Consider the following 22957-nt stretch of genomic DNA (forward strand, 5'->3'; position numbering starts at 1 on the left):
TTTATGCAAATGAATGGAATGAAGTATTTATTGATGCATTTTATGAGGAAAGAAATGATCAATCATATTGTTAGAGAACAAAAACATGTTTGAATATATATAATTAAATACAATTCTAAAAGATACAATTGATTAATTATCATAATAACGAATAACACCATAAATTAAAAGTTAATAAATATTATCCAATAATAAATAGTGACATAACAATTTATAATATATATATATATATATATATATATATATATATATATATATATATATATATATATATATATATATATATATGGGTAAATGAATATACCTAACAACCTTATATAAGCATAGATACCTAACTCCATAATACTACATCGGTTTGTATCATATTTACATTGTAATTGCCTAAGGTTCTTAAACTTCAACCCCATAACTTGATTACTTCCAAAATCTCTGGACTTTCACAAATATTTTTCTTTTACATCACGTCTTTCTATCGAATAACACCTGATGGGCTTCATATCCTACCGCTACATATGAAAGGATGTAAGAGAAATATAATGATGAATTTCAAATTTGTTTTGAAGTAAATCAAGTTTAGGGATGAAGTTTAAGAACCTTGGATGATTGCAATGAAAATTTATTGCAAAATGACGTAGTTTGATTAGGTTAGGTACCTAATCATATATAAGGTTGTTAGATATATTCACTTTACCCGTATATATATATATATATATATATATATATATATATATATATATATATATATATATATATATATTATGTTAATAGTCTGTGTAACGCGCGTAAATTCGTTTAATATTCTATATTAGTATCAATTTGAAGGTATTGATGAAATCGTTGTAATTATATAATTTATTAAAAACAATATACTAGATTTTAATTATATATTTTTCAAAGAATAAAATTATATTGTTGATATAATAAAAGTAAAAAATAGAATATTTAAAAGTAGAAGATATATTAAAAAAAAAAATACAATGTAAGTTGATAAACCAAAAATATTATTTAAAAGGTAAAAATAGTAAATTTAATAAAAAAAACATGTTATTTAAATAAAAAGTATGTGAAAATAAAATGCATTAAAAAAAATATGATAAAAGTTTAAGGACTAATAATTTTAAAGGATTAAAATAGAAAAATATTAAAAGAAAACTTATTTGTGACGGGGCCAAAAGTATTTATCTCTTATTTTTTGAATTTTAAAATAACGCTTTAAAAAGAAGACAAAATTTTATATATGGTAAGTTTTGTCCTTAATTTTAAAAACCACATAAATGTTGTAGTTTTAAACTTTTTGGTGTTTAGTCCTTATGACTAACTCTTTTAGTATAAACATTTTTGTTATTTGATTATCCCGAAGACCATTTATGACGAAGACCATTTATGAGATTTTCCTATAATTAAAAAATAATAATAATAATAATAATATTTAATATGCAAGGGTCCCATATATATATATATATATATATATATATATATATATATATATATATATATATATATATATATATATATATATATATATATATATATATATGGAAGAGTTATATGGAAAATGAATGATTAGGGCAACACATATTTAAACCAATGAAAACATGACAACACATCACTTCCACAATAACTTCCACAATACATTACTTGTGAAAAAAGAAATAGACACGTGTCATTTGATTATTGGTTCCGGTAGATGTTTCCCTAGTTATTTGTTTTCCATAGAACTCAATCATATATATATATATATATATATATATATATATATATATATATATATATATATATATATATATATATATATATATATATATATATATATATATATAAGTATAAAAAATAAAATAATAAAAAATCCAAACATACATAATTTAAGAACTCTAACGTATGACAAAATCATAAATGTGTGAATAAATCAATAATTACTAATGTCTTATGATACATCAAAAAGAAAAATCAATGATACTAAAATTACAAAGCCATGAGAACCAACTATGGGTCTATGCTATTTATATTTTCCATGGTTCCGATTCGTATCATTGGGGCACATGTGTGGAATAAACCAGACTGCTATCGATACTAAAACCCGAAGAGAGTTCAACTGTAGTAGAATACGGATTAATCGACTCACCATAAAGATCCTCTTGTTCATTCTCGGTGTGTATCAAGCTCGTGTTTTCTTCATCCCCTTGATTCGCCCATGGATGTTGAGTAAACTTCCGCAAACCTTCAAGTTGAGTGGCCACTTCTTTCATCGTAGGTCGTTCATCACTAGTAAGCTTAACACATCTTTTCACAAGCTCACCAATTTCCTGAAGTTGATCTAGGCTTCCTTCCCTTACAACTCTAGGATCAAGAATTTGAAACAAACGGTTTTCTTTTAGCGCCATTACAAAATATGTCGTCAAATTCCTTTCTTCCTCGGTTCTTTCCATACACAACGGTTTTCTCCCTGTTAAAAGCTCAGCTAACACAACTCCAAAGCTATAAACATCGCTCTTTTCAGTTAACTGACTTGTATGGAAGTATTCAGGATCCAAGTACCCTAAAGTTCCTTGAACAAGTGTTGTAACTTGTGTTTGATCTATGGGGACTAATCTTGATGCCCCAAAATCCGCAATTTTTGTTGTATAATTTCCGTCTAATAATATGTTTGCAGACTTCACGTCTCTATGAATCACGGGGGTTGATGTTGCCGAATGAAGATATGAAAGTGCACCAGCCGATTCTGCAGCTACTCTTAAACGATTCTCCAATGATAACCAATTTGTGCCTTTGTCATGAATATGATTAAAGAGAGTTCCATTTGAAACATATTCATAAACTAGCAACGGGACCTCACTCTCTAAACAACATCCCAAGAGCTTGACAACATTCCGATGGTTGACTTGTGTTAGGATAATGACTTCATTGATGAACTGTTCGATTTGGGATTCATCCATTACACGAGACTTCTTAATAGCAACGACTTGACCGTTGCTAAAAATACCTTTGTATACAGTTCCGTAGCCACCACGACCCAAGATTCTGTCTTCAGCGTAGTTGTTGGTGGCTTTTTCTAACTCCACGGCGGTGAAGACTTTTGTTGAGTCAACGCTGGCGCCTTCGGTGCTAATGATTCGTTGTTTCAGTAGTAAACCACCGTTTTGCTGAAACAGTTTTTGTCGGAGTTTGATAAGCTTCCTCTTCTTGAAGGCAAAATACAGCCATGTTATTCCGACTAAAAGGGCCATAAAACCAAATCCCATACCTGCATGCATGATACCACATAATTGATGAGTCTACATTTAACTAAGGTGGGTCCAATGACCCACTTAATTTTTTTTAATTTAGTAAAATTTTAGTCATCTACCTTTAAAAAAAATTGAGGACCTATTTTTTCTATAAACTAATGCAAGATGAATAACCATAAACTATTTCATGTTTTCAAATTTCAACTAATCATTTGACTTCATTCGATCATTCAGCTGAGGTACGGATGATCCATTTAAGGACACAAAAACGATAAGATCATCTCCAATGCATTGAACTCATATGAGTTCAATGGATTGACACATATACAATCCATTCACTATACAACTTTACTCATTAAACTCTACACTCCATTAAACTCTATACAATTTAATGGATTGTCACATCATTTATCATTTTCTTTTTATTTATTGTTATTTTAAAAAAAAAATAATTAGCATGAAATTAAAAATTAAAAACTACAATTAAAATTAACATTAATTTAAAATAAAAAATCAAAAATAATATATATATATATATATATATATATATATATATATATATATATATATATATATATATATATATATATATATGTGTGTGTGTGTGTGTGTGTGTGTGTTTAAGAGAGAGACAGGAGAATATAGAGTTCAATGGGATTGAATTCCCCGCTTCTATTGAATCCTAGTCATTTTTCTACAAGGGGGATTTTGGGTTTAATGAGATTAAACTCCCCATTGAACCTCCATTGAACTCCATTGGAGACGGCCTAAGATTACAAGTGGTTAATTACCTAGGGAGAATTTGATAACCGGGAACTCCGAAGTTTGAGCAAGACAACCTCGACCGTTGCTAAATTCATCTACAACGTAGCCATCTTTGCAAGAACACGAGTAACTTCCAGGAGTGTTGGTACAGATCCCCTCGCACAGGTTACTGTTGGGATTTTCACATTCATTGATATCTGTGATGATCGAATAAAAAATCAGTATAAATCAAATAGTTATATATAACAGAATTGAGAATATTTTGATTGTGAAAGATTTAACCTTGACAGCCTGGATCAAGATATGGTTGACCTTGATAGCCTTGATTACAAACGCATCTGTATCCCGGAGCTCCGGTATCAGAATCAATACAATGAGTATTTGCTTGGCAAGCCAAGACGCCGGCGTTTCTAGCTTCACTGCAGCTCGAGTTCCCGACCACCCAGTCCACCAATACCGGAACACTAGCCCGGGTCCGGTTTATGAAATCGCTGTCCATAAAATCCGACACCCCTCGAAACGTAAACCGTTCTTCCTCACCCAAAAACGAGTAAGTACAAGGATCAAAAGACCAAACTGTGGTGTGATTAGACACCATACTACCAACAGAAGCGTAGTAGTATTTGAGTCCTTTTGGTATCGATGTTTTGCAGCATCCGACTCCGGTGCACGACCCGTTGATCACCTCCTCAGGTCGTGAACACAATGTGATGCAACCGCTGGTGAAGTTCACTTGTTGTGGGCCTAAGAACAAAGCGAAATCATCGCATCCGATTAAAGTGAACTGATTTTTTTGGGAAAACGTGTAGGGTGATGTCCAGCCGAGACCTATGGAAACGGGATTGTTTTCTGTGAGATTTCCGAATGGGTCGTAACATTTACTTGCCACTTTGCTAGGGATTCGTAAAGTGGAATCGGAGATTTCAAGAATTGGGAGAGCATCGATGAAGGGTTTTGGAGGGTTGAAAGTGGTGTTGCAGGTCATCTCGAACCATTCGCTTAGAAAACAGCCCGGGCCGATGCCGAAGGGATATGGAATGGTTACGTTTCCACATTGGCTTTGGCATCCGGGTTTGGTTACGTTGGCGGCTTTTGTGATGGTGGTGGTGTCATCGGCGGTGGTGTTTGTGGTGGTTGATTGGGATGTAGACTGTGTAATTGCTAGACCAAACAAGAACAGAAATAAATGAAGACTTCTTGAGAACTGCATTGTTCTTAACGAAAAGGGGGATCTTTTTTCCATTGGTGATCGTTTTAAAGGCAAATGGGTTTTGTTTGTCTGTGGAGTATGGATGCATTTTTGTTTTTATTTGAGTTTTTCCGTGGCATATTGTGAAGTTGATAATTAACTTCTACAGCCATTCACGACTTTCCACGTCTGGTGGCGTTTACTTTTGCTCACGGACAAAAACAAATGTTGAGTTTCGTAAAATCTTTTATCAAAGATTCATGACCATCCTATTCAAATCGTCGAGTTTTTTTTTTATTTGTACATGTCATTGCCAAATATTTTCCCTCACGTATACTTCTCAACTTATTAATCGATTTAACCAATAAATTTTACTTTCATGGGATCTACGTACGTTACATGAACGTTTCAAATGTTGTCGTTTTCCACTTATATCTTTTATTCATGCATTAAAAAAAAGGTGGTTATTGACTTTTATATTCTTCATTTTAATTTATGAGAAAAAATCATGATAAAAATATAAAAATCAAAACATCGTATTTTTAAATGGATAAATAAAAAACACAAGGTGAAATATCACCTATTAATTATTTCCTTCTTTCGTTTAATATCTGGTTTCAAATCATATTAAAAACAACTATTTTTTCTTATTTTTCATACAAAATATTGGTGCATTAACTTTGTGCAGGTTTAGATTGATGTAATCGACATATCGGAGAGCAAAACAACTACATTTAAAATTGTTCAGAATTTTTTTGATACCATCATACTAGCTAGTATCGTCGTGGTCCTCTTCCACTTGCTTCTCTAAGTCATAGGAAATTTTTGAATAGTTGGAAACTAGGAACAGAAAGTGTTATGGCGAAAACTATGCAGTTTAAGATGTAATAATATGAAGCAAAAAAAACATCAAAAATAATAATATATAAATTTAGTAAATTTAAGCATGTAAACAAAATATCTACATGTTAATGCTACATAGATGACACACCAATACTTTTAACTTTGGCGATTGGTGCACATATTGATCTTAACTTTTATAATTTTTTTAATCAACACTTTACACATATCATTATTTCTCCTCTTAAAATGTGTACATATGTCCATCACAGGACTTGAATCCTTAAAAAAAATTGGATTCCTCAACTTTAATTGGTTGAGAGATATTTTTTCATATATATTATCCTAATCTACAACTAGACCAAAGAAATTTTAATCATTGACCTATGTAGAACACATTTTATAAGGACAATGCTTTAATATGTATGAAATATATTCAATTCTGTACATGGGATGTATAAAAGAAAAAATTAATTAGTATCTAGTTGGTACGTATTAGGTAACATATGATTTTATATGTTAGTGAGTTAAAGTTTTATGTTCTTTAATTTGAGATCCTATTTGATCTTTTGGCATAGATCATGTTGTATTTTTTTATAAAACCATACATATTTGCATCATAAGTTAAGTACTTAAGTGAACCTTGATATAGAAAATCTCAAGAATTTATATTTAGATAACTTTCTTAGAAAGTAATACAAATGATGTAATTTATTGGCATGAAAAATAATTCTAATATAAAGTAATTAAAAGTCACTATTAACTTTGTAACAGTTCTGTATAGTTGGTCAACTCGTTACTCACTAAATCAAATTGACTTCGGAAGCTCAATACAAACAAAATAAAAAGAAAATCAGAAAACCCAAGATTCGGGGTTAATATTTACATTAGGTGTGAAACCCGTGTAATACACGTGTTGATTTTAAAAAGATTAAACATTAAAGTGTAAATAGAAAATATTTTTTAGCGAATAATTTTAAAATAAAGAAGAAACATATTGATTGCAATTTAATATCATATATATGATATTTAATACTTTACATATATAAGTATATAACTTTAATTTTAAAAATTGAAACAAATCAAAATTTAACTAGTGGATAATATTTATTTCAAAAATATCATTGACAAGTGTCAAAACTCATAAAAGATTGGCATTTGGTAAAAAAAAAACTTTTATTTATTAAGAAGAATTTTGTATTCGTTGACTAAATGTTATATCAAGTTAACGGAGAATATGCACCAATCAAGAGTAGTTATAGCTGACTTTTGGTCCGCAACAAGAACCGGTCAAAATTCTCTAAGATGGCATTGCTTTTGGGAATATAGTGTGATTCACACCTCTGGTGTTTTGTATTATTGATATCACAACTTGTATCTAAAGCCAAAATGAATTTGTCTTATATAATATATATTTATTAAGTTAACATGATGATTTTCTGGTTTTACTTTTTCCGAGCTCATGTGCGGTCAAACATCTTGAACTCATTTAGAGACGGTCCTGTTGTGGGTTACTAATGAATGAAAATAAAAAATAATATATGGTTTAATATTATTTATAGTTGTTTTTATAGTTAATTAATTTGTTAAAATTTATTAGCTCAACGTTTAAATTTCTATCAATATAATTATTTAAAACATTAAAAATTATTATTTTGTTTTTAAAAGTAACAATATAATCATTTATATAATATTATTTGTAACTATTGTTATTGTAATCTATTTATTTGAAAACTTTTAATGATTATAAAAGTATATTTATGAAATATTTTAGTTAAATTGATATTATAATTTAGTTTTTGCATTTAGCACTATAATTTATCGTTTTTAATTATTCACAAAGTATTGTTTGAGTTTTTTTAATTAGAACTGAAATCTATATTTAAGTTGACCATATAATGTTATAGCTAAATTAACAATTTACCTATTTTATTCAAACTGTTCAAAAGTTGTAGCTTTAAAACGATAATGGTTTGCATACAACAACATATTAAATATATTAAATTAAATATAATTTTTTAAAAGCTAAACATATAACTTTATTAGTAGAAGTAAAGATACTATTTTAACTATGAAATTTAGTTTATTTTTTTTTTATTACACTTTAGGTTTGATATTTATTTAACATTATTAACCAACTTATAATCACTAATAGAAAGACACTACAATTTATCCCCTTTAACTATTTATAAAATATTTTTGGGTTGTATAAGTTGAACTAAAATTTATATTTAAGTTGACCCTATGATATTACACTTAAATTAACAATTTAAGTATTTTATCCAAACTGTTCAAAAATTGTAGCTTTAAAATGATAATGGTTTATATACAATAACATTTTAAAACTAATAAATTAAGTATAATATGTTAAAAGTTAAAGACATAAGTTTACAAGCAAAAGTAAAGATATTATTTTAATATTGAAATTTACTTTATTTATGATTACACTTTAGGTTAGATATTTATTTTACCTTATTAAACAACTTATAATCATTATTAGAGAGAAATTGAAAAGTTATGAGAGTTTCAAAAGAATGTGGTGAAAGGAAAATGCTTCATCTAATGCCCGCGCGTTACGTAAAAATAGCTATATAGTTGAAATCATTACAAATATATATATATATATATATATATATATATATATATATATATATATATATATATATATATATATATATATATATATATATATAACAATAACGTTGTTAAATTTGATATAACAATTCGTGTACTAAGTTGATATAATATATTGATTAGTTTGAATTATATGATAATATATACATCTTTTATAACTGTATAATCTCAACCGTTTGAATGACTTCTACCCGCGAGTTACTCATTAATAAAATTAAATATAATATATGGCTTAAGGTTATTTATAGTTTTTGTTATTGTTAATTAATTTTTTAAATTTTTTTCTTAACGTTTTAATTTCTGTCATTATAATTATTTAAAACATCAGACATTGTTTTTTTTATTATTATTTTAAAGGTAACAATATAATCATTTATATAGAGTTAATTTTAACTATTATTATTATAAGTTATTTTAAGCTACTTATTTGAAAACATATAACGATTATATAAATATCTTTAGAAAATATTTTAGTTAAATTGATATTATAATTTAGTTTTTGCATTTAACACTACAATTCATCACTTTTAACTATTCACAAAAGATTCATTGATTTGGGGCTATGATTGACTGTGAGTGATAGATGGTGACTATACGAAACCCTAGTGGGGGAGTGCTTACTGTGTATGGTGAGGGTACCAGGTCCGGATAAGCTTTTTGCTCTGCTTCCAGAGCGAGACAGAGTATACAACAGTGCTATATGGGCTTTTTGGCATATGTAGTGGATACGCGGGTTGCTACAAAGAGACTGAGTTCTATCTCCGAGGTTCCGATAGTGTGAGAGTTCCTAGACGTGTTTCCCGAGGAGTTGACAGGAGTGCCTCCTGAGAGGCAGGTGGAGTTTCGGATTGACTTAGTTCCGGGAGCGGCGCCTATCGCCAAGGCACCATATCGCCTTGCGCCGCCTGAGATTCAAGAGTTATCCTCTCAGCTTCAAGAGCTGCTGGGGAAGAGTTTTATCACACCGAGTAGCTCTCCATAGGGAACATCGATCCTTTTTGTCAAGAAGAAGGATGGTTCACACCGGATGTGTATAGATTACTAGGAGTTGAATAACCTGACAGTCAAGAACCGTTATCCACTTCCGAGGATCGACAATTTATTTGATCAGTTGCAGGGGGAATTTATGTTTTCCAAGATTGATTTGAGATCTGAGTATCACCAGATGAGAGTGTGCGAGGAGGATATTCCGAAGACGGCCTTTAGAACTCATTATGGACATTACGGGTTTGTGGTGATACCTTTCGGGCTCACCAAGGCACCGGCAGCCTTCATAGATCTTGAAGAGTTAAGCAACTCTTTGATCGTTTAGATCTTTGAACAGGTTAATCACAGAAACGTTAAACAGTAATATCAAGCACAAGAATGAATCAAAATATGTCGAATGATTCAATAGATTCAAGCCTCAGCAGAGCTCGATAAAGAACTTCCGCTGTAGAGGCTATTAGGGTTACAAATGATAAAGATAATATCTTTCAAATAATCGACTTCAAAATCTACGTACTAAGATGCATGCAAGCATCTATAAATACTAAACCCTAGAAATAACTCACGGATGGACAGGCCTAATCCGGAGACAAAAATGGACTAAAGAACGAGCCCAAGACGCAACACCTTTCAGACCCTACAATCTCCCCCTTTGCGTCAATTGGAGCGAGACTTCTACTTCGGCTTGCTGGGTCCAGCTGCAGGAACTTTCTTTGTGGTTTCAAACAGACGTGGAATTAGGGCAAGGATGGTCTGTCTGAAGCGAATGTACCACTGGATCATGTCGTCAAAATACTTCTTGTCATCTGCTGAATTCTACTTGCATCGATGAATGATCCCCAGAACATGTTCCAAGCACGCAGTGGTGTATAGGTGCTTATCTGCCAAGGTGAACAGACATTTTTGGCCTTCGTTCCTTGTGAACATGACAGAATTCCGCTTCGGGTCAATTCTTCCCATCTGTATCATATTCAAATCACTAGCAGAGCCAACAGGAGAATAGTAGGCTTTTTCTTGAAGATACTTGCGATCTCCTGATCCATCTTGGCAACCTCCATGATGTAGCATACAAGCATCCTTTTGAAGTGATCGATGATTGACCCATACTCGGCTTCGTTGGTGAGGAGGATGTTATGCAAAATAATTCAATCATGTGGATTCAGGTTGGGAAGATCAGCAAGTGATATAGCATGTTCAGTTTTTGCAGAACCCCTCAACACTTTGAACCGAACGTTCGTGAAGTTCCCCTCACGAAACGGTTTGAGGACCCGAACGTTGATGATCTTCTGAGCACTCCATGTTTGATACTGAGGTTGAGCAGACCTCAGATAGAATTCAACAAGCTCCCTATCAACCTTTGGGTGAGGATGAGGGACATCAGCAACATTATCAAAAGCATGGAAGATGAAGGCCTTTCGGGTCAGTGGCATATCGAACTGAGAGTCAACAGAATTGATCCGATCCAAAGAAATCACTGGTTCGAGCCACAAGATGCTGGGAGTTTCAATTGCTTCTTTTATAAGCTTCTCGAGAGTCCACGGAGGAAAAAGAGTTTTTCTACTCTCAAGAAGATCATGAGCCTCCTTCATTTTTCGTTTGTTCGCCTCGAACTCTCTGGCAACGCGAGCGCTCATGTCAGCATCTTTTTCCTGGCCTTGTTTCTTCAAGAGATCAGCGATGGTCTCTTTATCATCATCATTACTGTCTTCAGCTATCTTCTTTCCTTTGTATTTGACACCCGAACCTGAGGCTTGACTTGCTGGAGGAGGTTCGGTTGCTTTAGCTGATGTGGAAGTAGGAGGCGGTTGAGACACATCTTCTCCCCCTTGTTTCGGATGGGCCACGAACTCAAGAAGCCCTTCAAGTTTGCTTAGTAGGGCAAGGGCAGGAGCAAGCTTCTCATCTAGAGTGCGCCTCACAGAGTAGTTCAAGATAGGATCATGTGCTTCGATGATGTTGGAGAGGGCAGCGTGGACATCCGAAACACACGATGAGATAACCCCACGCTCAGATCGGAGAGATGCAACTTCCTTTTCTGATTGGAAAAGATGAAGACTCTTGACCTTCGGAGCAGTAGTCTTGCGAGCAAGAGAATCCATCACTGAGTTCTCTGAAGCGAGATCTTCTTGCAGCTTTGTCAAGCGCTCCTCAACAGTTGCCTGGAATGATTTATTGTCATCGTTGAGAGACTGACGAAGACTGGCAAAGGAAGGAAGTTCGGAGGCAAGTAAAGTGGCCAGCTTGTTGACAAGAGAGTCAAGCTTCTCTGCATTGGAGTCAGCGGCTCCCTGTAAAGACTGAAAAAGAGAATTAGCATCAGCAAATAGTTTTTCGACTTTTCGGTCGCGGCAGCACACGCCTTGGTAGAGGCGTCGATAGCAGCAGTGGCAGAGTTGATGGAGGCTTCATGAGCCTTGGTGAACGTATCAACGAGCCCCTGAATAGCAGTCTCTGAGATAGTAGACCGAGAGGAAGAGGAGGAGGAAGCAATGAGACTATCGATTTTCTCATGAAGGTCCTTGAGATGCTTCTTGGTGACTGGAGCATCATCATCATCATCATCACTTTGAACTTGATACGGACTGTAGTAGACCGAGTCAAACGTCATGTCCTCTCCTCCAAGAAAAGGTTCATCATCTTCTGCTGAGTGATCGGGAGATGAAGGCGAGGGTGGAGGTTCGGTTGTGGTAGTGGGTTCGGGTGTGGATGTATGTTCGGTAGTGGGAGTGGGTTCGGGTGCTGAAGTAGGAGCCCCCATATCAGATACGTTGGTTCGAACGCCAGCGGTGGTTGTTGTGGTAGCTTCTGTGAAAATAGGAGGTGGTACAGGGATAGAGGAGGGTGGTATATGAGTAGTGGAGGTTATGGGGGGAATGGAAATAGAGATGGAGATTGGGGGAGGAGAGACAGGTTTAGAGGAAATAGGTACCTCAGGGGAAGGCGAACATGGAGGAGTATTACCTCAAAGTGACTCTTCTGAGTCTGAACTCTCTTCCTCAGATTCACTGGAGGAGGAGGCAAGAATAAGTTTACGCCTGGGCTAAGTCTTCCTCTTCTTTGGTGGAGGTGCTTGAGCTGCCTTGGAAGGTTTGCGCTTCTTTGGAGAAGGACCCTTTGCTTCTTTGACAACTTTCTTGTTTTTTCCCTTGTCTTGTTTCTTTCCCCTGGGAGCAGGCCTGTCAGCGTCATGGATGGATTGAATCATTTCAGGAGTGAGCTCTCTGGGACCTGAGCGACGAAATTCCTTGTAAGTTCTGATGATGCGACCGTCCTTTGGAACACACGCATACATTGACTCAGGGATTGAGCCAACGAACTGAAATTTGGAGGAATCAAACACTATGATCTTCGTAGTGTGGAAAGTTCCTATCGAGGAGAGTGGAGAATCAGCAACAACAGGGACATGATACTTGTCCATCGCCCACTTTGTGACCAGCGTCCAGAATCTGGCATAAGAGATTTCAGAATGACGAGAAGTGGACGCAAGACTCTGAATCAGCTGCTGCCATAAAACCGATCTATAATCGAGATTGATGCCGTGGTACAGCCCATAGAGAATTGTCATAAACAGTCGGCTCGCCCCATTTGAACCTGCACTTTGTTCCGATAGCCCTTTAAACAACACAGTGAAGAAGCCATTCCACTGAGGAGGTAAGCATGATTTCTTGAACTTTGTAACGGTGGTCAGAATCTTGGTGTCACCCATGTTGTAAAACATGGAGAACAATTGACCCAAAGGGATAGATTCAGGGTTAACCCTAGACTCATCAGGTTCAAACCCTAAAAGCAAACAGAATCGCTGTTTGGAGATGGAGGACTTGGTATCAAGAATGTCGAAGAAGATTCGATCGACAGACTTGTCATAGTGGGCCGTTGAGAATATCTGTGACAGACACTCCATTGGAACGAGTTCGACCTTGGTTAGTGCTGAAACCAGTGGAGAGTGCTTGAGACACTCCAAGATTGGGAACATGAAAGCATCGTAGACTTGAGGGGTGAGGTCAATGATCAGGCTTTGTTGAGGACGGATGGACAAAATGTGGGAGGTAGCATGAACTGAAGAGGAGTCCGCCATTGAAGAGAGGATTTTGGGGAAGCTGATGAACAGTGGGAGAAAGTGATTGTTTCTTACTCTCTGAATATTTGGTGCAGTAAAGAGGTAAAAGACTGTAGGATTTACCCTTTATATCGTGGGTAGAAGAGAGAGAAGAATCTATTCCCAAATCTTCTTAAAAAAACGAAGCGTTTCCTTAGGTGATTGACGCGTGACAGTTTAGAACCCCGATGATTACGCAGGAGAGAGAAAAACTCTTCCGTTGCACACACCTTCCCATCAAGCGCCGTTTGAAATACCAAAAACAATTCCACTTCACACGTCTTCCCATCAAGCGCCGTTTGAAATATTAAAACGATTAGACTTTCGGCTAAGTCAGCAGCTTATCCTTTTAGTATTAGCTATCTTCATAGATAAAGATAAGCACGTGTAACATTAATAACCACATCTCGTTTATAACATTAAATCCCATAGCTAAAAAATAGCTTATAATTAACGAAACCAGATTTATGGAAAATCAAAAAGATTTTCGTGCATAGAGTGTCAAAGAGAAAGAAATAAAGCAACACATATGTGGGAAATTGTGATGTCAATAAAGACACGAAACAGTGGATCCCGTGCACGAATCTCTTCCTTCAAAGTCAAGAGAGACCTTAAAGTGTTTGTGTGGTTTCCCGTTGAATTACGATCAAGCACTAATTAAGAAGTGTCGAAAGGCATCTTTTAATAAGGCTAATTTGGGAGGCTTGCGCTTCAGTTCAGAATTCCTGATCTTGGCATAAGACAGAAATCGACTGAAGTACTTGTGAGACCAATGTGGTCTGTTGAACAAGTAGGTGTGGAGAATATTTAAGTGACATGTTGAAAATACTTTTGGGTGAAATCTCAAAAAATTAAAACTGGATTCTAAGGGAAGAAATGTTATGGTATTTAACAATTTCATAAGATCACACAAAAAGAAAAATTAGAGATTTCATGGTACAACCACTTGGGTGAATTCGTAAATTCATGAGTGAAAACTAGAGCAAATTTAATTGTTCACCGTCAATGCATAGTAGGTATTGAATTGTGGGTTTCACTTAGAACGTAGTGGCACGAAGCTGAGATCATAAACACAGAAATTGTGTAACCATAAACCTCAGTGGTAATTTCTGAGAGTCTCAAGGTTTACTTGTATGAAGCGAATATGATGGAGAAAAATATTTGAGATGGTGTAAAGAAACCAAAGTACCTCTGCTATTAAATTAACGACTAAGCAGAAAACTCTTATCTCATATGAGAAAAGAGTAAGGTAGCTCATGATTAGAATAAATGTTATAGCCTAATTGGGAAGACAAGGTTTGTATATACCAGGTTAGTAAGGTTTTACTCGGAATCAGTAGACCCTTTGGACAACATGCCGCAACATGCTTCTAGGGACACTTAACTATTAAAAAGTGTGAGAACAATACCTGCCCCATCGATCATCCACTAACGGTAAAGACAAACAGAAGTAAATATAAGATAAAAAAATATTTTTGGAGTTTATGAAATTTTGATTTAAAGAAAAACAAAAATAAAACAAACAAAACAAGAAAATTTTGGAACCGAACCCGAAATAGACCGAACGCTCGGTTCATTTCGGTTTTAAAAAATATTGTTTAAAAATAAAAATAATTGGGAAATAAGTGTACAAAAGGTTTACAACCAAAGAAACTAACTCTTAGAGATAAGTGAAGACAAGTGCAATAGGACCGAACCCGAGCGCTCGGTTCATTTCGGTACGCATGCGAACCGAACCCGAAATAGACCAAACGTTCGGTTCATTTCGCTTCCAACTTTTAGTTTTGAGAAGGAGTTTTTGGTACTGACTCCGATTCCATCATACCTAGTCCTTGTAGAATTTTATTAAAACTTGCTTCAGAAAGGGCTTTGGTGAAGATGCCAGCCAATTGATCAGTAGTTCGAACAAAGTGAATCTCTACGTTTCCGTCTTCCACATGATCATTAATGAAGTGATACCTCAATGCAATGTGTTTGGTTTTGGAATGTTGCACGGGGTTGACAGATCCTAATTGCACTTTTGAGTCACAATATAGTGGCATCTTTTTCATATTGAGTCCATAATCCCGGAGTTGGCTTTGGATCCAAATCACTTGAGATGTGCAAGAAGCAGCTGCAATATACTCTGCTTCGGCTGTCGATAGAGAAACACATGTTTGTTTCGTAGATTGCCAGCTCACTAGCTTCCCGTCGAGGAATTGATAGCCACCTGTAGTGCTTTTCCTGTCTAAACCACATCCTCCAAGGTCTGCATCTGAGTAGGCTTGAACAAAGAAACCTGAGTTTGAGGGATACCAGAGACCGAGAGAGGTGGTTCGCTTCAAATATCGGAGTATGTTTTTCACTGCTAGCATGTGTGGTTCACGAGGATTCGCTTGAAACCTATCGCAATAGCACATAGAAAACATTATATCAGGCCTGCTAGCTGTGAGGTACATCAGGGAACCAATCATTTGGCGGTATAGTGTTATGTCAACTGCCGGTTTTTCCAAGGATTGTGTGAGCTTGGTACCGAACGCCATAGGGACTTTGACCTTTGATTCTCCCATCATGCCGAATTTAGCAAGAAGAGTCTTGGTATATGCTTCCTGGTTAATAAAGATGCCTTCGGGTCCCTGTCTAATATTTAAACCAAGGAAAAAGTTAATCGGACCCATTAAGCTCATTTCAAATTTTGTCTCCATTAACTTTCTGAATTCAGCTGTTAAGCTAGGATTCGTTGAGCCAAAGATGATATCATCGAAATAGATCTGAACTATCATAAGGTGGTTACCTTCCTTTTTACGAAAGAAGGTTGGGTCAACCGAACCTTGTTTGAATTTAGACATCTTTAAAAACTTAGTTAGTGTTTCATACCATGCTCTAGGTGCTTGTTTCAGACCATAAACGACCTTGTCTAGGATGTAGCAATGATTTGGATGCTTTTCATTCACGAAACCAGGAGGTTGCTCCATGTAAACCATTTCTTCAAGTTCCCCATTCAGAAAAGCGCACTTCACATCCATTTGGTAGACCTCGAAGTTCTTGTGTGCAACATAGGCAAGAAATATTCGAACATATTCCAGCCTTGCTACCGGAGCAAATGTTTCTTCGTAATCAATTTCCTGGCAGTATCCTTTTACCACAAGACGAGCTTTATTTCGAATCACATTACCCTCCTTATCCATTTTGTTTCTGAATAACCATTTGAGACCAACGACTGAGGCATCTTTTGGTGTTGGGATGAGACGCCAGAACTTATTTCTTTCGAACACATTGAGTTCATCCTGCATTGCTTGAACCCAATCAGAATGATCAAGAGCAATATTGACAGTCTTCGGCTCAACTTTAGACACGAAAGAATTAAACATGCAGAACTCTACTTTGGAGAATAGGGAAGTTTGCTTTGCCTTCACTTGAGATCGAGTTAGGACCTTTTCAGATACATTACCCACTATCTGAGATACAGGATGATCTCTGGTCCATTTGGTGAGTGGAGGATAGTTTGGATCATAGGATGGATCCAATTCAGCATTGACCATTTCTTCCAACTCTGATTGAATATCATCATCATAAAACATATCAGAATTCTCCCCATCGACAGATGATGAATCATTTGGACCTTCAGGTTGATTTGGACCTTCGGGTGCTACTGAACATTCGGGTGTAGCTGGGCTTTCGGGTGCTACAGGACTTTCGGGTGTAGCCGGACTTTCGGGTGCTATAGGACTTTCGGGTGTAGCCGAGCTTTCGAGTGCTACAAAGATTGGATTATCCCCCTAAATTTGTGATTCCTATTTGTTTTGAAGAGAATTGATTCTCCCCCTCAACCGAAGTGTCGCACTGAAGTTCTTCTTCTACCATTTGTTTGGCTGCATCTTCGACAATCTGCTTCAGATGATCGATTTTGTTGTTTGCTGCCTTGGCTTCCGAGAGAGTGGCTTTCTCAGGTTCATCAAATAAGTCTACAAACTGGTCAAATAAATTAGAAATCGAGGCTGTGACTTGACCTGTTTGAGAGAAAATTTCTCCAATTGCTTCTACGGTAGTCTTTAGTTTCTTCACGTAATTGTCATTGAACGTCACATAATATGTTTCTTCAATTCTTCTAGAATGTTTATATAAAACCCTATATGTCTTTGAAGTAAGAGAGTATCCCAGAAAGATTCCTTCATCAGCTTTAACATCAAACTTATTGCGATGTTCTTTGGAGTTGAAAATGAAGCACCTGGAACCGAACACATGGAAGAATTTGACATTCGGCTTCCTGTTGTTGATGATCTCATAAGGAGTGAGAGAGAAACGCTTGTTGAGATAAGACCTATTCTGCATAAAACATGCTTCAAAAATAGCATCAGCCCAGAAATATAAGGGAAGAGAAGCAAAACTTAGCATGGTTCGGGCCGCCTCACACAGGGATCGGTTTCGCCTTTCGACAATTCCATTCTGTTGAGGTGTATAAGGGGCTGAGAAGTTGTGACTGGTCCCTTTTTATTCCAAGAAGTCTTCGAATTCTTTGTTCTTGAATTCCAATCCATTGTCGCTCCTAATGTTTCGAACGACTTTCCTCAGTTTCACTTCGACCTGCTTGATAAAGATTTTCAGTTTGGGAGTCGCTTCAGATTTGAGCTTTAGAAAGAATACCCAAGTAAAACTTGAGAAGTCATCAACAATAACAAAAATATACTTGTTACCGCCAATGCTCTCGATTGATGATGGACCACATAAGTCGATGTGAAGCAACTCAAGTGGTTCAACAACTTTTGTGTTTGTAATCGATGGGTGACTTTGACGACTCTGTTTCCCCATTTCGCATGCAACACACAAGTGTTCACGATCAAACTTGAGCAATGGAAGACCCCGAACATGATCGTCGGTGACAAGCTTGTTGATGTCTTTGAAGTTGAGATGTGAAAGCCTTCGGTGCCATAACCAACTTTCGTTTGAATGAGCTTTGGATAAAAGACATATGGCTGGATTCCCTTTGATTGGTCTGAGATTCAGAGGAAACATTTCGCCTTTTCGATCTGATTTGAGAATGACCTTGTTGGATTTCTTCTCTATAATTTTTGAACCTTCGTCGTCGAATGAAACTTTGAGACCGGTACCTCCCACCAGCTGAGATACACTGATGAGATTATGCTGCAACCCTTCTACATACGTCACTTTCCTTATTGTGAAGTCTCCATTGGTTATCATCCCATAACCCTTTATTGTTCCATAGGAGTTGTTACCGAACTTGACATTGCCACCATTTTTAAGTGATCGAAACTCCCTTAGCTCTTCCTTCCTTCCTGTCATGTGACGTGAGCAGCCGCTGTCTATGTACAATTCTTCATCAAACTGCTCGTCACTGATAACCTGCAAAAATTAAACAGATTTAGGAACCCAAAGTTTCTTGGGTCCACGTGAGCCTTTCACAAAAACAGGAATAGTAAGAGAAACATCAACGAGATATGTTCGTTTTATTAAGGTTGTTTCATCTTTTCTTTTAATAGTAAACACTTTGATTTTATTAGAATTAGTTGCAGGCGTTTTGGATTCAGATTCTGGTGTTTGGACTTTAGCCTGCTTTCGGTCTTCCTTAGCTGAGGAAATCTTCGTTTTTCCTTTCAAATCCTTTGAAGATCTTGAATTTTGTGTAGGAACAAAATTGGGCTTAGAAGAAGATTGAGAACAAGAAGAATTAGAGGAAAAGAAATTAGAATGAGAATCTTTCCTAACTTGAGGTTTGGAATAACCCTTTCGGTTGTGATCATTTGAGGGACCAAACCTGGACCTTCGGTAGCTATTTGATGATGAACCGAAGCTGGATTGTAACAGCCCGGATTTCCAGGTATCTTTATTGTTTATGATTTTGGTGTTTTGAGAGGGGACTTGGCGAGTTGGAGCTCAGACTCGCCGAGTAGGGACGCGATTCTGGACGCGGGATTCGCCTGGACTCGGCGAGTCCAGAATATGGACTCGGCGAGTCCAGAATATGGACTCGGCGAGTCCGTGCTGTTTAATGAAACCCTAATTTCTCGGGTTTGGGACCTATTTAAACGACCTTATGGCCGTCATTTGTACCCAGCAGTCCATAGAGAGAAACCCTAGAGTGCTTTAGCGATTTGATAGAGAAAGGAAGCATTTCTTGACCTTTGTGTGTTGTTTAGCAAAGAAGAGGGAGGTTCTAGCCAAGAGGAAGCAAAGGAGGTTGCTATTCTGTGGATTTGAAGCTTAGATCATCGATCTAAAGGTATGATTTTGGCTCATCCTCTATTTTGTGAAGTATATTTGGATTTAGGGTTTCTTGTGGCCTTTGTTGGGTTGATTTTGATGGCCAAATAGTCCCTTGTTAGTGATGAGGCTTTGGATCTGGATCCATAGAGGTCCAGAGAGCCTCATTCATCAAGCTTTATGAAGAACAATGGAGGTTATGACCTTGAGTTGTGATATTTGTTGATAATTCTTCATATATGGACATATAGAGGTTGTATGTACACCAAGTTTGGGGCTTTACGTGGTGAATCAGTCTAGGAAGGCCAGATCTATGAATTGATGGAACAGATCTGACCTTAGAAGCGAGTTTGAGTGATTGCATGGCATGGACTCGCCGAGTCCAATGAGCAGACTCGGCGAGTAGCTTGAAGATTGCCTTGGATCGGCCAGTGAGTGGTCCAGTCGAGTCATGGGTTGACTCAATGAGTCAGGGCGAGTTCGGGAAGGGTGGTCAGGTGGACTGAGTCGAGCTGGGACTCGCCGAGTTGTTCTTGAGACTCGGCGAGTTGAGTCGGGGTGGCCCCGCGATTCTTCCAGGTGGAACTCGTCGAGTCAGGGGGAGTACTCGACGTGTAAGAAGGGAATCCTAGAGAGTTGGTGAAAACGTCTAGACTCGCCGAGTTGCCCTTGTGCACTCGCCGAGTCCGGTCAAAGTTGACCGTTGACCGTTGACCGTTGACCAGAGTTGACCTGTGTTGACTTCTTAGGGATAGTCAACCTTAGAGATAAAAAGTGTTAATTAGAGACATATGATGTTATAGGAGGATTATAGCTCGAAGGATCGGGCACGAGGGATTTCAGGATTTGTGAGTCATCGAGATACACGAGGTCAGTCTTCTCACTATACTTTACCTTGAGTAGGTAACCAGAGTTATGTGACAGAGTATTGTATGTTATGTATGCTATATGTTGTACTGCATTATTTCTATGTGATTATGCTGTGCATGTTTACAGAGTTGGAACCGGAAGGTTCCTAGAGTTAGAACCTGAGGGTTCACAGAGTTTGGGTGCACGGACCCATAGAGTTATAGCCTCGAGTGGCTAATATGTGTTTTATGTGTGGTATTTTGGGGAAATCACTAAGCTTTGTGCTTATAGTGTTAGTGTTGTTGTTTCAGGTACTAGCGATGACCGTGGGAAGGCGCCGACTTGATCCGTGCACACGCATGGGATTTTGTTATACTTGTGATCTTGGGATTTTGTATAATGTGAATTGAGATTTAAACTTGATGTTTTTATGAAAAGTTAATGGGAAATGTTTTTATAAATTGTGAAAAATTATTTTGAAATTTACGGTGTTACAAGTTGGTATCAGAGCCTTGGTTTGAGGGATTCGAGTACACCTTCGGGCGTATTTGAACTCAAACTGAGGATTTGAGATGTATTTTCAAAAAGCATAAAAGACTTTTTAAAAACGCAGAGCAAGAGATGTGTGTACGATCAGTCAGCGCCCGAACGGTGATTTCCCAAAATACCTTTATATTATGTGATATTGATATTGATATGATGTATCTGCATGCTAGAATAGGCTAGGTATTGCTATTAGGACTAGAGTGGCCTGATTTGTGATGCCTTAGCCTAGAGAGAGGTGAGCTGCTATGAGATGCTTGAGAGTGAGTAGGTAGCAGCGAGGGGCTTATGAGAGATCTATTAGAGAGTGGTCTACGCATGATAGAGTACTTGGGACTTATGATCCGAAGAGGAGGACTTGGGGTGTATTTTGGTGTGGTGCGGACAGTAGTATTGGGCCCGTACTACTGAAAGCACCGGAGCGGTGTGCAGCCCAAGTAAGAATCTTTGGAATACCAAGAATCAAGGAGGAAAGAGTTGTCGCGTGTGAGTATGCTCGTGTGGATTCTAATTTTCGTATGTTGTATTTCAGAGGTAGATCATGGTGAGGACACGTTTGATGCCCGAGAGCAGTGGTACCAGTGAGGAGGAGATCCGCCAGATCATCCAGGAGGAGGTGGCTGCGGCCATCAGGGCAGAGATACCGGAGATGTTTGGGTCTATAAAGACCACACTGATTGAGACGTTTGATGAGCGTTATGCCGCTCTTTCTGAGGCTGCTGCTGCAGCGGCTACCGCAGCGATTGCTGCTGCGAGGCCGCAAGGTGGTGATGCGTTGCTGTTCCGCGAGTTCAGCAACACGAAACCACCAGAGTTTGATGGGACTCAGGATCCGGTGGCAGCTATGAGGTGGATATCTGATATTGAGGGGTGTTTCTTCACTTGCTCGTCTCCTAAGCATTTGAAGGTTCGGTTCGCGCTGAACCAACTTCGCTTGGGAGCGAAGGACTGGTGGAAGTTTGTGACGGCGCATTATACGCCTGCTGAGCTTGCGGCAGTGACCTGGGAGAGGTTCACTGTCATGTTCCGAGATGAGTACGTTCCCCAGGTGGAGAGGGAACGTTTGGCACAGGAGTTTCTGACCCTCAAGCAGGGTACTGAGTCAGTTACAGCGATCACGAGGATGTCCCATGAGAGGGCGATGTTCTTCCCTGAGCACGTGTCCACTGAGCAGGCACGTATGAGCCGCTACTTGAGCATTTTGAGGCGGTATATTCGGGAGTTCGCTGCGAACTCCTCGTACCAGACATTTGCTGAGCTTCAGGCAAATGCCCGGAAGAGGGAGATTGAGCTTGAGACTCAGGCCAGGGAGGAGGCGGAGTCTCAGGGGAGGGATCGGCGACCGGCACAGTCTCAGCCGGCAGCCAAGCGGGCCAATCCCGCTAATCCCAAACCAGGGAGCCAGAAGGGCCGCACTTGCGGGAAGTGCGGCAAGGGTCATGATGGAGTCTGCCGAGCGGGATCTTGCTACAAATGTGGCAAGGAGGGGCATATGGCCAAGGACTGCCCCAAGGGGTTTGCAGTGTGTTTTCACTGCAACCAGACCGGACACCGGAAGGCCGAGTGTCCGCAGTTGCGCGGAGCATCTCAGGGATCTGCTCCTGCCGCCATCAGAGCTACAGAGAGTCGGCC

At 37.6% G+C, this 22957-nt stretch overlaps 1 protein-coding gene across 1 annotated transcript; it reads right to left on the reverse strand.

Moving 5' to 3' along the window:
* Window positions 1-1864: 1864 nt before the first annotated feature.
* On the reverse strand, window positions 1865-5255 carry LOC111908629 (wall-associated receptor kinase 2). The gene is made up of 3 exons (XM_023904445.3): window positions 4272-5255; window positions 4016-4186; window positions 1865-3241 (listed from the first exon to the last, which is right to left on the reverse strand). Exons 1-3 carry the CDS (start codon window positions 5230-5232, stop codon window positions 2028-2030), a joined length of 2346 nt encoding a protein of 781 aa, XP_023760213.1. The 5' UTR covers window positions 5233-5255; the 3' UTR covers window positions 1865-2027.
* Between the last annotated feature and the right edge of the window lie 17702 nt (window positions 5256-22957).

The sequence above is a fragment of the Lactuca sativa genome, chromosome 8 (assembly GCF_002870075.4).
Source record: "Lactuca sativa cultivar Salinas chromosome 8, Lsat_Salinas_v11, whole genome shotgun sequence".
NCBI classification, from domain to species: Eukaryota; Viridiplantae; Streptophyta; class Magnoliopsida; order Asterales; family Asteraceae; genus Lactuca; species Lactuca sativa.